Source organism: Cryptomeria japonica, chromosome 4 (assembly GCF_030272615.1).
Source record: "Cryptomeria japonica chromosome 4, Sugi_1.0, whole genome shotgun sequence".
NCBI lineage: Eukaryota > Viridiplantae > Streptophyta > Pinopsida > Cupressales > Cupressaceae > Cryptomeria > Cryptomeria japonica.
Genome location: NC_081408.1, coordinates 141076423 through 141093310, shown reverse-complemented (window position 1 = coordinate 141093310; position 16888 = coordinate 141076423). Strand labels below are relative to the sequence as shown.

Below are 16888 nucleotides of genomic sequence, written 5' to 3'. Positions count from 1 at the left end.
TGTTCTCTTTTGTGGATGGTTGGTAAATATTCTTCTTAAATTTATGCTTAATTGTTATATCCGCTATTCCGGTATTTGGTTTATATGTTCTCATATTAAATCTATGCTTAACTGTTTATCCGCTATTCTGGTATTTGGTTTATATATTCTGGTATTAAGGTTTTAATGCATAAAGTTCTATAATTTGTCAACAACTGATTCACCCCCCCCCCCCCCCTCCCCCTCTCAATTGTCCACTGATTATCTGAGCTATCTAACAATTGGTATCAGAGAAGAGGAACAAAAAAGCAGAAGACTCCTAATTATGTTAGGTTAAATCATTCAAAAGATCAGATCATTGGAGACAAGAATAAAGGAGTGATAACAAGAAGAATGTTGGCAGCTGATGAGGTATGTTTAATTTCTGAAATTGAATTGGCATCAGTAATTGAAGCATTTAAAGATGAATGTTAGATGAAAGCTATGGAAGAGGAATTAGATCAGATAGAAAAGAATAATACATGGACTTTAGTTCCCCGGCCTAAAAATAAGAATGTTGTTGGGACTAAATGGGTTTTTAGGAATAAATTGAAAGAAGAAGGACAAGTTGTGAGTAATAAGGATAGATTGGTTTGTAAAGGATATTCTCAGAAGGAAGGAATTGATTATGATCAGACTTTTGCTCCGATAGCTAGGATTGAAGTTGTGAGATTATTTCTTGCTTGTGTTGCTCATAAGAACTACAAGATTTATCAGATGGATGTTAAGTGTATATTTCTAAATGGAGATCTTGAAGAGGAAGTTTACATTGAGCAGCCTAATGGATTTTCACTTTCAGACAAAAAAACATGGTTTGGAGGTTAAGGAAAGATTTATATGGATTGAAACAAGCCCCTAGAGCTTGGTATGCAAGATTGGATAAATATATTTTGAAGCTTGGTTTCACTAAAGGTAATGCTGACAGTAATTTATATTATAAGATCACTCATGATGATATATTGATTGTTGAACTCTTTGTTGATGATATCATTTTTGGAGGTTAGGATAAGTTATGTATGGAATTCTCTCATAATATGAAGAATGAATTTGAGATGTCTATGATTGGGGAAATGAAATTTTTCTTAGGTTTTTGCAGATTACTCAGATTGGTAAAGGTATTTTCATTTGTCAAACTAAGTATGCTAGGGAGTTGTTGAAGAAATTTGGTATGGAAAATTTTAGACCAGTTGGTACTCTTATGGTTACAAGAGAGAAATTGACAAAGAAAGATGCATCAGCACCGATAAATCCTACACGGTACAAGTCTATGCTTGGAGGTTTGTCATATCTGACTCAGACTAGGCTGGATATAATGAATGTCGCTCGTATTATATCAAGATATTAGAATGATCCTAGAGAGAATCATGAAAGTGCGGTGAAAAGAATTTTCAGGTTTTTGCAAGGAACAACTGAATATGGTTTGTGGTATCCTAAAGATGATGGTTTTACACTATGTGCATATACAGATGCAGATTGGGCTGGAGATGTTGATGAATGGAAGAGCACATCTAGTGGAGCTTTTTTTCTTGGGAAGAAACTTGTTTCATGGACCAGCAAGAAGCAATCTTGTACCTCTCTATCTACTGTTTAAGCTGAGTATGTTGTTGCTGCTACTAACTATACACAAGTTATATGGATGAAGCAAATGTTGAAGGATATAAGGGTGGATTGTAATGAACTGGTAGTTATTCACTGTGATAACTTTCCTACTATTGACATATCAAAGAATATGATATTTTATTCTAAGACAAAACACATATCTATCAAGTACAACTTTTTGAAGGAGAAGGTGGAAGTAAATGAAGTCAGACTAGTTTATGTGAACACTAAAGATCAGATTACAGATATCTTTACTAAACTCTTGTGTAAGGAATCATTTGAGTACTTCAAAGATAGATTGGGGGTTTATGCCCCTCCGGTAGAGACTAGAGTGATTCTGATAGGCATCAATTCGATATGCATTTAAAAATCTACTATTCATTCTAGATTGATGTGTTCATGCTACTACTCAGCGAGAGTAGTCAGCTGTGTGGTTCAGTGGATTTTTTATTTTTCTTTGATGTTTATGTTAGATTTTTGGCGTTGATGTTAAAGGGGGAGAGATATATGTGAAAAATAGAGCTTAACAAAATATCAGTCAAAGGGAAGAGATCAGAGATTAACACATATATCATTCATAGGGGCATTTTGTTAACTTCATTGTAATACCATCTTATGGGAGATTGTTGGCTGTCTTCCTTTGGGGGAGACTTGTTTGGCATTTCTTGGCACTTGGATGTTTTTCACATCTAGTGTTTCGATCAATGCCAAAGGGGGAGATTAAATTGAAGGAATTGATCATGTGTTGCATTGATGTTTTGTCATTGATCGCAACACCAGCTATTTTGGTTGTTTACCAGTTTTTGGTAGAGCTGTTGGTTTATGATATTGATCCGGTATGCTCCTGTATGCTTTGGTTTGTGGAATTGGTTTGGATATTTCATTCATGATATTTAGATGCGTATCATGATCAGTTCATTTGGGATTTGATGCTTTGGGAGCTATCATTTGTTCTAGTAAGCCTTTTGGTCACCGGTAAGGGTTTTACCAGCAGAGATTTGTTGAAGATCTTTTGATACACTTGATAAGTGGTGTTGGTGCAGCTTCTAGATGGGTTTTAAGATGTTCTTGGTTATCTTGTATGTGTTCCTATTGATCAGTGGTGTTGCATTTAGGACCGGACCTAATGCTATCTTATTCTCCAAGGTTATGGACCAGTTTATGTAACATGTTGGTGGATGATCCTGATGCGGTACTAGTTGGATCTATTGATTGCATTATAGTGTTTTGGTATTAGGCCAGCTTGGTTGGTAAATAGATTGTGGGTTTATAGTATGAATTTATTGTATTATCTTTTAGGTGGCCGACCTAATTGTTTAGGTCCCTGTTTGGTATAAATATGATATAAGATCTCTTTGTAGATCATGGTTATGGTGATGGGTTAATGGTTTTAGGGGTTATACAATTATTTGTGTGTGAATAAGGTTGTAATCACATGCAGAGGTTTTGGTCAATCATAGGTGATAGAATTGTGTTAGTGAAAGAGGTTTAAGACCTCTGATACTGAGGTTAACAGGAACTATACTCATGCATTGGAGATGTTATTCTTGCAGTTCACTCTTCTTTCTAGATTGTAGTCTGGATTTATTTTGCATTTAGTGAGGATCCTTTTGTGATGAGAACTGTGTTGTAGGTTGTTGGCCTTGTTGTATGTGTAGGCCCCTCTTTTCATAATCACATACTTACTACAGAAGTATTATCTGATTGTGGGTAGGCTTCCTAGCGTGGATTTTCCCTGTACTGGGTTTTCCACATACAAATCTTTGTGTTATCTTTTGTGGATGGTTGGTAAATTTTATGTAGCTTATGTTTGTGCTTAATTGTTAAATCTTCTATTCTAGTATTTGGTTTATATATTTTGGTATTAAGGTTTTAATGCATAAAGTTCTATAATCTGTTGACAACTGATTCACACCCCCCCCAATCTCAGTTGTCCACCAAATATCTGAGTTGTCTAACAGTTGGGACATACTTGGCTTTGTTCCCTAGAAGCTATGCCTTCTATAATGCACAAATATTTAAAGTTCCCTCACAATGGGTGTCATATCACAATAAATCATAGCCTTTTCTAACCCACAACGAAGTGTGAAAATCTCACCCTTGATTGTTTTTGGCCTATATAACCTAAACCTTTACAACCTCGAGATGATGCTCTTTTTAGATCTTATCAAAAATTAAAAACTAATTGGATATTGGCCTTAAGTTAACCTAAGGATCCTTCACCTATCAACATTCATCCTCCTCATTCTAGACCTATACTTATTTCTACTCCTATTCCTCCTATATATGTTGTGGTCTCATCCCCTACATCTTATAAATGAAAATTCCTAGCATCTTGTATCTCTCAACCTAGTGAGGTTTCTCCTATTCCTCATCTTAAAAGAGAAGGAAATAATCCTATGTTGATTGATCCTTGACTTCACAAGTTTTGAGTCAAACTAAGAGAAATAATTGTGTGAGAGAATGTTGATGTAGATGTGCCAAGCTTCATGAACTTGCTTCACAATCTAATTCCTCCCTAGAAAGACACCAAAATTTTCCCTAGTCCCATTTGTCCAACCTTCTCCTAACCCTAGGGAGGAAATTCAAATTAAGTCACTGTAGTTAAAAATGATTAAGAAAAATGATAGTTCAATTCATTTTCATGTCAAAGATCCTATTGTGATTAATATGGTTTATGGTTAATAAAATTATTGATGGTAACAATGCCATTTCTAATCATTCTGATGATATGTATGAGCTTGTTGAGATTAATCATAAGCTATCTTAACACTTTTCAAAATTAATAACCCTATCTCCTAGTAACAAACAAAGTGACACATCATTAGAGCATGTCCATTATTACTAAATGTGCCTTTGTGTTGTCTACTTGAGACTGATGCAAACTATTGAGGTCTCTTTTTGGTCTCTCCCATGGTGACCCATAAATAGTTATGTTTAATAATCTTATGTGATCTTCTTCCATTGTGCTCATAGTTCCACTACCTTTGGGGAATGAGGTAAATTGAATGCAACTTATTATTGATATACATTACTTATGAAAAGTGCATACTGGACCGAGCTAATGATCCCTTATATGTTTTTTACTTTATGTTTTGTGACCATTTCTCTTTGATTTATCCTTTCTTGGGGGAATATAATTGTGGCCAAGTGATTGTCTTTTGGATATATGTATGCTATCATAAAGTTATTGTTCCTAGTAAGGCATACACAATCACTTTAATGTGGAGGCATACAATCTTCTCAGTGTTACTCTTGTGTGCACACCATAAGACTTGGTTTGTACACTTTTTCTAACACTGTGACATGTTTGATACATGTTGCAATACCCATTTTGCAATCAATTCAATTCAATGTTTAGCTTACTTTGCAAACTGAGCCTTTTGCATTGCAATCTTTTGCACTGATTTTTCAATTTTATTTATTTTTAAATCTAACATGACTCAAAGTAAGCACATTACTTACTAGGCCATGAACAATCATTCTCTTTCCATCCTCTTCATGTGTTTCTCCTTTTATCTCGACATTAGATTGATAAGATCCTAAATCCTTGGAGGCTTGGTGTGTCTTGTCTCTTTGGAATGTTGGTAATTTTTTTCAAAGTGACTTTGTCCTTTACCATGACTATTGCAATAGGCTCATAATATTGCTAAAGTGGGGGCTAAATATAGTTTCATAAAATGTATCCCTAAACAATTGCATCCTCACCTAGGCCAATTCTTCACATTCCAACCTTTATTGCTCTGTAGCTACTTTGATTCTATTCACACCATCTTGGAATATATTTTTTCAACTCTTTCTCTATCTCCTATTCAATTTTGAATTTTTATTGGTAGGACCAAGACACCCTAAGCACGCTAGTCCTCCCAAAAAGGGCACAAATTGGACCTTTCCATGGTCACTTCTTGTAGGTAAGAAATTTGGTTCTGCATTGGCTTGTTCCAAAAATTTAAATAGTTGTGGCATGTGGTTAGGCATAAAAGGAAGACTACCCCTCTCATTTGGGAACCTCTCTCAAGATCTCTCAATTTGGAAATTAATTGCACTCCAACAAATTTAATCCTAAGCGAGCAAGCAATCAAACATTCATCAATTGTTGAAGGACAACTCAAGTCAAGTTCCAACATTCATGATCAACATTCTATGAATGCATTCTACATGACATCCTAAACCCTTGTATGAATATTCAAGCAAACTTCATCAAGGTATCAAGTTCAATTTCAAGCATTTTTAGATCTAGACTTTTATCAAAAGCACATAATTCTAGATTAATATTAAATTCCATTTTTAAGTTCAATTATTATTTCAATTTTAAGGTTAACTCCTAAAGTGGGGTTTGACCTAGGAAAATCCCCATCAAAAAACACATTTTTTTCTATTCAATGCACATGAAATTGACTCAAGAGACAAAAGCACAAAATTTGCCAGAGCTGACAATGACAATTAGATTCAACTTTTATAGCTGTGAAAAGCAAAGGATCGGGCTGCCCCACACCTCTTGGTCCCAAGAATTTTTTAGGAGATTCTAATAGGATATTTTGTGTGTCATTCTAATCTGAAAAAGTTTTAGCTTGTCTCCATCCAACATTCAAATGAATGGGTCACCTCACACATCCCGATCTCAATAATTCAACACAAATTTTCTATCATAGGTTTTGATCTATTTCCCATCCTAAGATTCAACTTTACAACTCTGTATGACATTTGGAACTTACTATTACAATTATTTTATGTAAAATTCTCATTGTTTCTCCTAGATCCAATATTACAATTCAAACCTAATTCAAATTCATTTTCATCTGAAACAAGAAGGATTAATCCAAGATCTATATTCAGTCCGTTTAGGGTTGGATCAATCAAATTCAATGCCATTTAATATGAGGTGGCTCCATAAAATTAGTGGCTTTATTTGTCTAATTTGTGAAGTGCTAATTTCATTTACCAAAGGAAACCTATATAAGATGACCCATAAGATATGCACACATATAACTGCTGGCAGTGGGCTAACATCCCTCGTCGGGATTCGCAACATGGATCAACAGCCTCCTATGGATTCTATAAGTCTAGTGGTTGTATCAGGCATTGATAGGTTGATCATTTGGTGCAACGACAACCCTAGCTTCTAACAAGTGGTATCACAGCTTGGTCACATGTTCAAATAATGTAGGCTAGGAAGAGTGACACTGAGAGGGGGATTGTTGGCAGTGGGCCAGTGTCCTTCATGGGGATTCGCGACATGGTTTAACAGCCTATGGATTCTATAAGTCTAGTGGTTGTATCAGGCATTGATAGGTCAATCTTTTGGTAAAAGGGAAACCCTATCTTATAACAGTTCATCTCAAAAGTGATGAAAATCATGGCTAATGCACCAACTAAAACCAAAGAAATAGAAAAACATATGTATCTCCAAAAAATGTAAGAAATATATTTAACATAACAATAGTAACATGTTAAGTTGAGACAACTAAAGATAATATACAATTACATTTTCTCTATGTATCAAACATGAAATCAACTCTAGATTCAATTATTTATAAACTTGTATAGAGTAGCCATTGTTGAGGAACCTAATAAAAACCCATGTAGAAATGTTAAGTGACAAGGAATGTACCTAGATTCACACTTGAGAATGAGATAACCAAACTCCTCAAACCTTTTATACAAATCTATAACTATATCTATATGTAAACCTTAAATAATTTCTCTTCATATATCTACAAAAACAAAGATTTTATTTAATATGTAGAGCATGTAAAACAATATATGTAAGTATGAATCAACCAAATATAATGTAAAACATTATAATATCATAATTATGCAAACAACTTATTTTAAAATAAGAAATTTGTAAAACCCATGTATCCCAACAACGTGAATATGAAAAATTTAAGTAAAAATATCCAAAAGAATTAGAAGTTTTTCTAGAAAATCCAAGCCACTCAAAGATAGATTCCAAAATGATCTCTATGTACATGAAAATATAGGAAGAATTTTTTTTAGAGTTTCTAGGTCACCAAAATACCAACTCCATAACCCACATACAACTAAGGGCTAATAATGTAGTGCTTTCATGAAATTAAGGGCTACAACCATGAACCCAACATGAGCACTCCCTTTGATATTGAACATAGCTTGTACTTTTCCATATGACTAGGTTTACAAGAGAAGCCACCTAATATGAACACTATTATATGAACATGACCATGGGATAAAGGCACACAAGCACTATTGTGTAGGGTAATAACACATTTCTAAATAGGAGCTCTAGGTCACAATCATGTAACAATAATATACATGATCAACTCATTGAACCTCTCCACTATTCAACAAGTACTTTGCATATTATTTTCTAAAACAACAAACCACATCCATTATACAATCTCACTCAAATACTTGGATTAATAGATAACCAAATCCTTCAAAAACATACCCACAAGCTTGTTAAGATACAAAATCAACAATGGAGGAATTCTTAGAACCAATGTACCATGGATCCATCACATATAATGGCATGCAAATACATAGTATAGGCAACATGAAATACAAATGCAACAACATGTAGTTTACATGTGAACTACGAAAACACCTTTTCTCTAATACCAAACATCAAGGAAAAAACACATAGAACCCTTATCAATTATATTAGACCATTACAATTGATAAGTATTCCAAGAACTTCCACATTAACCCTTCAAGAAAATTAACACATTAGTCAAATTTATGAGAATTTTACTAATTATTTTATTCATGTAAATAATACTTATATAAAAAAGAATGAGATATGTAAAATAAATCAACCACAAGAAAAAGTGAAATAAGTATACCCTAGAAAACCCTTTCAGAGAAAGTATGTCCTCCAAAGCACTAAGTCAATGTATTATTAAGTAACAAAAATTTAGTTGGAATACAATATCACATTCTTTCCTCCATGGAGAGCAACATCCTCCTTTGTTATAAATTTTATAGCATAACCCTACCAAAAATTCTTCTCTTTTTTCTCTATCTCAAACCCTCAATGTATAGACTTGTGAACATAGAAACCACTATAAGACATCAACTTGAGTTTAAACGAGATCCAAAAATATCATAAAACATCAATATGACCCATACTTAATTATTGATCACTTACCAACTTTGTAAAGTTACTCTATGATATGTCATAACTTCATAAACCCCTCTTAATCATTCCCTTATACATCATAATATCTCTTATGTCTTTAATAAATATATTTACACCTCTAAAGAACGACCAAATTGATTTTTAAGAAACTTCAACGGATAAACATAGGTAAACAAATACATATAACTATAAAAATACAACCATTGAATTGTCAAGGTCAAACATTGAACTAAAAACTTCAACCATAGAGAGTAAATGCTCTATCTTGTAGCTTTTTAATTATCTAGACATTCTAATTAAAATAAAGAAGGTTTGTATCGTTGTTATTGACGTTTGGCAGTTCAATTTGCAATTTCATGTCCGTTTCAAACTATTTAAGACCTGTTACACAACGCAAGAGAACATTTTCCTGCGTCTAAGACTGGTCTTTGATATATAATATAGTGTAATTTGTTTGTTTATATGACTAAGTTATTAAAAAAAGACAGAGACTTGGTCAATATTTGTGCCAACTGTAGAAAAGTTTCTTCTAGATACATAATCAATAAATAAAACGATTAAATATAATTTAAAATCTATACTAAGTAATCAGCTGAGCTCAGAAAATAACTTTCTTTTTCTTGTATTCAACGTTTAGACAGAGTAAAGTTGTTATTCTATTTTTAACAAATATGTAAAGCCAACGTGAAATCATAGTCAATATCTCTGCAATTTCCATTTGGCATCCATGTTTAATATCAAGACATTCATATATTTTTCAAGCTACTGTGGATTAGAATTGAAATATATACACAGAGGTCGCATAAGACAATGCACCATGATGCAAAACCGCGTAAAATGTCATTTCAAAAATTAAGGTTTTTTTCTTAAAATATGTAATGATTGTGGCTAATCATGTAAGGCCTGACTGAAATCTAATTAATTCAACACCGTTGAATATTTTAGTAGCTTTATTCTCCAGTCTGTATCGAGGGTGACCTCTCATGTATAAGTAGATCGTTTCAGGAGTTCAATCTTGCAGAACCAATTTCTTCTTTTATCTATTCAGAATTTCTTCAAGCTTAATGTTTTAGGGGAATTTGACCATAAAGAGTAAATTGTGGAGAGGAGAGAAGTTAATAATGAAGAAATCAATCTGTCTTTCTCTTTTGGCAGTGCTGTGTATAGTGTTTGCTCCAGCAGATGGCTATGACGGACTGAAAGTGGGTTATTATAGCCATACATGTCCTCAAGCTGAATCAATTATCAACAGTACGGTCTCAAAAGCTCTAAAGGAGGATCCTCTTTTAGCTGGGGTCATTATAAGGATGCATTTCCACGATTGTTTCGTGAGGGTAAGCAATTCAATTCACTTATTTTCATTTATGATTTAAAACTGAGTGAAATATGATACGAGAATGATATCATGTCTACAGGGTTGTGATGGATCAGTTCTTATAGACTCCACACCAGGAAATAAAGCAGAGAAAGAGTCACCTGCAAATTTCCCAAGTCTTCGTGGGTTTGAAGTGATCGATGAAGCAAAACGGATAATAGAATCTGTCTGTCCTCAAGTAGTGTCATGCGCTGACATAATTGCATTTGCCGCACGAGATAGTGCATATAAGGTAACACATAACTAGGACGGATGAAATAAAACTTCATTCTTGCACTCTGATCTTTAATTAGATGTTTACCATTTATAAAATCATATTACACAGGTTCAGGAAAAATAAATAGATTTATTTTTATATACTTAAAATCTGAAGTGGTCTAAGTTCCAATAATGAAAAAATATATAGAAACAAATTAGATGGAAACAGTAGAGAGGGGGAGGAGGTGGATTCCAATTATTCGATTTATTCCACACATCAGTGAGATCTGGGAAAGAATCCCAACCCTCTAAATTCACAATTTTAAAATCTAAATGGTGCTAATGTTATAGTCTTAAAATATAAAGAAACAAACCACTCGACAGAAACAGTAGAGAGGAGGATGAGGTGGGTCTCATTCACTCATTTAGTTCATACATCAATGAGATCTGATATTCACGAAAGAGTTCCAACCTTCATCATCTCTTTGCCGGTTTTATATATATATAATAGAGTTATTAATAGATTGCATAACATATGCAAAACTATATTTTTGCAGGCTGGCAAAATTAGCTGGTATGTCCCAGCCGGACGCAAAGACGGAAATATTTCAAAAGATGAAGAAATCATTAACAATTTACCTCCTCCTTCCCTCAACTTCCAACAATTGACGGATTTGTTTGAGCAGAAAGGCCTCTCTCAACAAGACATGGTAGTTCTATCAGGCAAGTACAACCATATTGGAATTTATACATAGACAGAAGTTATTATTTCTGAAGAACTCAACTTTTCATCATTGTTGGTGTGTTCTTTCACAGGTGCGCACTCCATTGGTACCTCACATTGCTCTTCGTTTCAAGATAGGCTTTACAACTTCAATAACTCAGGTGTTGTAGACCCTTCATTAGACCCTCAACTGGCCAAGAGTCTCAAGTTTAATTGTCCACCTACAATGACTTCTGATCCAACTGTACCTTTGGAAAACAATACACCAACCAAGCTGGACAATGTGTATTACAGCGAGCTTCTCAGAAACAGGGGACTATTAACATCTGATCACACCTTAATCACAAATTCTGATACTCGAAAAATGGTGCAGACTTATTCAAATTACCCAACATTATGGCGTAGGAAGTTTGCCTACGCAATGGTGAAGATGGGCACCATTGACGTCCTCACTGGATCTCAAGGTGAAATCAGAAACAACTGTAGAATCGTAAATAGGAATTGAGGGTAGGTTTTTTCTACAGGATGAGTTTGGCCTTGTCTTGGGTACGTGAGCTTGCTGTGGGGAGATGATCGATGGGATTGTTTTGAAGAGGTGTGAAACATGAGAATTGATGTTCATAAATGGTGTTGTAATAAACTTGGCAATCAACCGAAGTTGATGATTTCTATCATAATGTTAATGAAGCAGTCAATGTAGTTCGAGTTGGAATATTCATTTGGATTAGAGGAAAAATAAAAACATGTGACTCATAGCCTGTACTGCATGGCAATTTGTAACTATACTAATTTAATCTGGAGAGATGTTTCTATCACATTGTTTTGATTAATAAAAGCGGGATAGGTCTGTATCATTACATATCCACAAAGTAACATTTAGAGTGCATGAGAGATGCACAACCAGCAAAAAACGTCCACTACAACAAAGCGAAAAACCCAACAGGGTAACCCAAAAGCCAACAACAACTATAAAACTAACAAAAAAACAGAAAGAGACCGAGACCCACAAAAAAACAAGAACAACCACCTAGTAAAAACACAAAGAGATGGCCAACTACATTGGGGAAACTTTTTCCTGCCAATCCTAGCACAAACTTAACACTTCATCAGAATACAACACCTTCTTACTTGAACCAATCCTGAAGCTAGAGGAGGCCAATGTGGAATTAGGGGTGGCTTTCATGAAAGACGCCATGGGGCCAGAACCTGCAATCAAGGCCTCTATGCATTTACGTTTCTTCTCCCTTTTCCTATCCATGTTTGCCCAAATAGCTCAGATAGCCTACAGAGAGGCATTGTGCATATCGGCTGCATTCCTTCAAGCAAAATTAGCCTCTTCAATTTTCTTCTTGAGGGCCTCCTGGGAATTATTTACCTCTTCCAGCTGAATTTTGATCGCTCCCATTTTGAGTTTGTCATCCAAATCTTCAACCTTCACATTCACCTTGTCCCATGGCTCCATGAGAACAATGAGGTCATTGGCAATTTTTGTCATATTATTTATACAATTTATGAAATATATAATTATATTTTGATTATATTGTTCTTATTTTAATGATAATTGTTCAATTTTTTTTATTTTTGGCTTATTTAATATATTTTACTTTCTATATATTAAAAATGTCTCATCAAATTAAGATGAAATTCATTTAGATGGTACTAGTATTGGTATAATGTGATGGTTAAGTTGTGGTGTTGTTTATATGATGAAGGTTCAAACTTTGTTGGGGTATTATAGCTATATCTATATATTGAAGATAATGTTGTCTTTTTGTGACCTCATCTATTCATTGCAATGGGTCAAAAGCATCTTACCCTTTTAAACCTTTTAAAAAAACTTGTTTAAATTAATTAAAAGTATAAATAGAAAACATCTCAATAATATTAAACATATTTGATGTTGTAATATTCTAGCATAAGTCTATATAATTTATAATAAAAATAAATATTAAAACTATAAACTATAATTTAATTCTAGACGATAAGGAGTTGATGTTGGAAAATGGTCTTTGGATTTTTCAAGGAGCTTTTTTTTTTCATCAAACCTTATTCATTTATTTTGACCAGCGTATAAAAAGCTTCACTAATGCATTGCTTTGGGTGTGGTTACCATATCTTCCCTTCAATTTTGGGAACTAGACTGCTTGTGAGCCATTTAGAATGGTCTAGGAAGGTATCATTGCATCGCTAAGGAAACTATCAATTTTGGAAACTAGACTTCTAGTAGGTATTTTGGATCTATTGATTTCTTACCATTATTTTGGCCTTGAGAATGTCGCTTATTGCATATTGTTATTTCGAAGAGGTGCTTGCATGACATTAAAACCTGCTTGTTGGAATCAAAACATATTTTGTGAAAGGTCGATCAAATACTTTTCCTCATGCTTAGTTGATTTGTCTGCTATGGGCATGTCAGGAAGGGTAAGTCTTTTGCCTAATCCTACAAGCAAATAGGCTAAGTTTCCTATCTAAAATGTTTGTGTTGTGGTGAAGAGGCGATAGTGAATTACTTGGCAAATCCCTAATCTAAGGCTTGAAGACATGCATTAATACCATTAGCTTTGGCTTCACAATGGTGGTGGCTAATTTTAGGAGCTTGAATGGTGGCACTCTACTTTTCTTTCAGTTTTCTTAATAAATTGCATTCTCTAGCAATGCAATAATCTGCATGTGTGCAGATTGTAATTCTTTGTTGTCTAGGTTCTTTTGTTAGATTCTTTCTTTAGAACTGGTTGTTAAGTTGTAGTTCCTTTTTCGTAGTCTCTTCTTATAGAACTGTTTGTTCTTAAACCAATTGCTATTTCTAGTTCGTAACTAGGCTATCAAGATCTATAAATTACACCTCTATGTATACTTTTAGTGAATGAATAATAGAGATGAGTTTTCTTTCTTTTCTGTATCCGCAGCTACTAGTTTTTTTTGGCTTAAGTTTATATTATTTCAGTTATTACGGAATATAATAATTTTTTGCTTAGCTCTCTTCTTAGCATAGTATAAGAGCTTTTTGTTAGAAGTATGACTGTCATTGCACCAAAAATTTGACCTGTTAATGCCTAATACAACCACTAGACTTATAGAATCTACAAGAGGCAGTTAAGCCATGTCACAAACCTAAGTGTTGTGCTACACAACACAAAGAGACCAAGCGTGCACACCTTGCAATAATTCCCCTAATACAAGTGAGGGGTTTGACACTGTGACCCAAACTCTTATACCACTTGTTAGAAGTACAGTTGTTGGTGCACCAATTGATCAACTTGTTAATGCTCGATATAACCCACTAGACTTATATAATCCACAAGAGGCGGTTAAGCCATGTCACAGACCCGAGCACTACGCTACACAACACAAGGAGACCAAGGGCGCACACCTTGCAACAATTTTAATCGTTTAACCCTTCAATTGGTATCAAAGCTAGGTTTGCATATTTTTTCCTTATGGTGATAATAGTTTTTTATTTTTGAAGTAATTTAAATGGCAAACAATAGCAGCATACCCTTGCAACTTTTGCAGCTCACCAGACAAAACTATGAATATTTGAGCATAAGGATGAAGACTCTTCTAAAGTCTTAAGATTTTTGGCAAATGTTAGAATTTAGTTACACTAAGCCTACAGATCATAATTCTTATAATGCATTGAATCAAAATCAGTGTAATTAGTTGAGAGAAGATAGAAAGGACAATCATTCTCTCTTCAACATTCAATCTACATTGGATATTTTAATTTTTCCTTGTATTGCAAGCATGAAAAAGTCAAATGAGGAATGGAAGGCTTTATAAATTGCATACCAAGGATTTGACAAAGATTGGTAAGGCTTCAAACCTTTCAAAGAGATTTTGAGAATCTCAACATGAAAGAAGCTGAGTCTATTCATAAATTCATTACTAGGAATCAAGATATTGTTAACTAGCTTAGATCTCAAGGTAAAACTTTCACACAACAAAAAATTATAGAGAAAGTTTTAAGATCTCTTACTCCAAAGTTTGATCCAGCTGTGATAGTCATAAAAGAAAGTAAAGATCTAACTACCTTCCAATAGAATTGGTAGGTTCGTTGTAGTCACATGAAGAGTGTATGAAGGGCTCTACAGAGAGCCTTGTGCAAGCTTTCCAGTCTACTGTGAGAATCAAAGAAAAAATTTCAAACCCTTCTTCTCCCTCTAATAAATCTCAAGGACATTCTTCTTCAAATAGAGGATGTGGTAGAGGAAGAGGAAGACATAGCAACAAAGGAAGAGGAAGAGGCTATCTGAATTGTAGAAACATCTCATGTTGGTATTGTGACCGATATGGGCACTATGAATCTAAACGCAAAAATAAGAAATCTGATTTGAGAAAATCAAGAGCCAACTATGCTAAAAACTCCTTTGAATAAGCCAAGCACTCCACATTCTTTGCATGAAACTTTTCCATGTAACCTCAAACAGATGTGTGGTTCCTAGATAGTGTCTTCTCAAATCATATGATATGTAAATTTGATATTTTTGTTAAGATAGATGACTTTTTGAAAAGTCAAGTTAAATTTGGAGATGATAAATAGGTTGATGTAATGGGAAGAGGTATCCTATCATTGACAACTAAGAAAGAAGATACTACTTTAATTCATGATACTTTGCATGTGCAAAAGTTAGAGCATAATTTTTTAAGTATTGGGCAACTTCTACAAAAAAATTATAAGGTTGTGTTTGAAAATAAGTGCTACAAAATATTTGATAAATCTACTAACCATCATCTTTTAGCAAAGACTTATACGACAACAAATAGGGTTTTTTCTCTCACATTGGGTTCTACTAGGATGCATTCTCTTGAAGAAACTATAGATGATTCATGGTTATGGCACCAACGATATGGTCATGTAAATTTTTGAGGATTATGGTTTCATAAGAAGAATATGGTGAGAGGACTCCCTGCACTTGGCAAGCAATATTGACATAGTTTCCCAATGAACAAATCATGGAGGGAGAAAAATCTACTAGAGCTTGTGCATGTTGATATTTGTGGTGACATGCAAGAGGAATCTATGGGTAAGAATCTTTATTTTTTGACTTCAATTGATGAATTCTCATGCCACACCTGGGTTTATTTTGTCAAGAATAAATTAGAGGCTTTTGCATGTTTCAAGTAATTTAAGGCTTTGGTAGAGAAACAATGTGGGTATTCTCTTAAAATAATCAAAATAGATGGAGGGGGATAATTTAATTCTAAAGAATTCTTTCATTTTTGTATTACTAATTGGATCAAAAGACAACTTACTGCACCCTATATCCCCCAAGAAAATGGATTTGCTGAAAGGAAGAATCCTACCATAATGGAGATGGCAAGAAGCATGTTGCAGCCCAAAAATCTTCCTAATTTCTATTGGGGAATAGCAGTAGCCACCACAGTGTATATCTTGAGTACAAGCCCTATAAAGTTGGTTAAGAATATGACTCCAAAGGAAGCTTAGAGTGGACACAATCCTTTAGTGGCTCACTTTTGTGTATTTGGATGAGTCCAACCTATGTTCATGTTCTAGATTAGACATGGAAGAACTTGGATGCAAAATCTTAGCTTTGAATATTTGTGGGGTACTCTGATACTACAAAAGGGTATAAATTCTACAATCCTAATACAAAGAAATTGATCATCAATCGATATGTAGTTTTTTATGAAGACAAACTCTGGCAATGGAAGAAAGGTGATCAACAAACCACACCACTCAGTGTGGGTATTGAAGATGATAATGCTCCTCATCCCCCCACAAGTTCAAGTGGAAGTTCCAGCTTCAGTGATAGATCAAGTGTGAGCCCTCGAAGTTATAGTCCATTGAGTTCTCCATATAGTTCATCATCAGTTGATAGCTCAAGTTCAGAAT

At 34.2% G+C, this 16888-nt stretch overlaps 1 protein-coding gene across 1 annotated transcript; it reads left to right on the top strand.

Annotated features, from left to right (window-relative positions):
• Window positions 1-9858: 9858 nt before the first annotated feature.
• On the top strand, window positions 9859-11539 carry LOC131074058 (peroxidase 5-like). The gene is made up of 4 exons (XM_058010605.2): window positions 9859-10071; window positions 10153-10344; window positions 10868-11033; window positions 11127-11539. The coding sequence occupies exons 1-4, from the start codon at window positions 9859-9861 to the stop codon at window positions 11537-11539; spliced, it is 984 nt and encodes a 327-aa protein (XP_057866588.2).
• Window positions 11540-16888: the final 5349 nt, after the last annotated feature.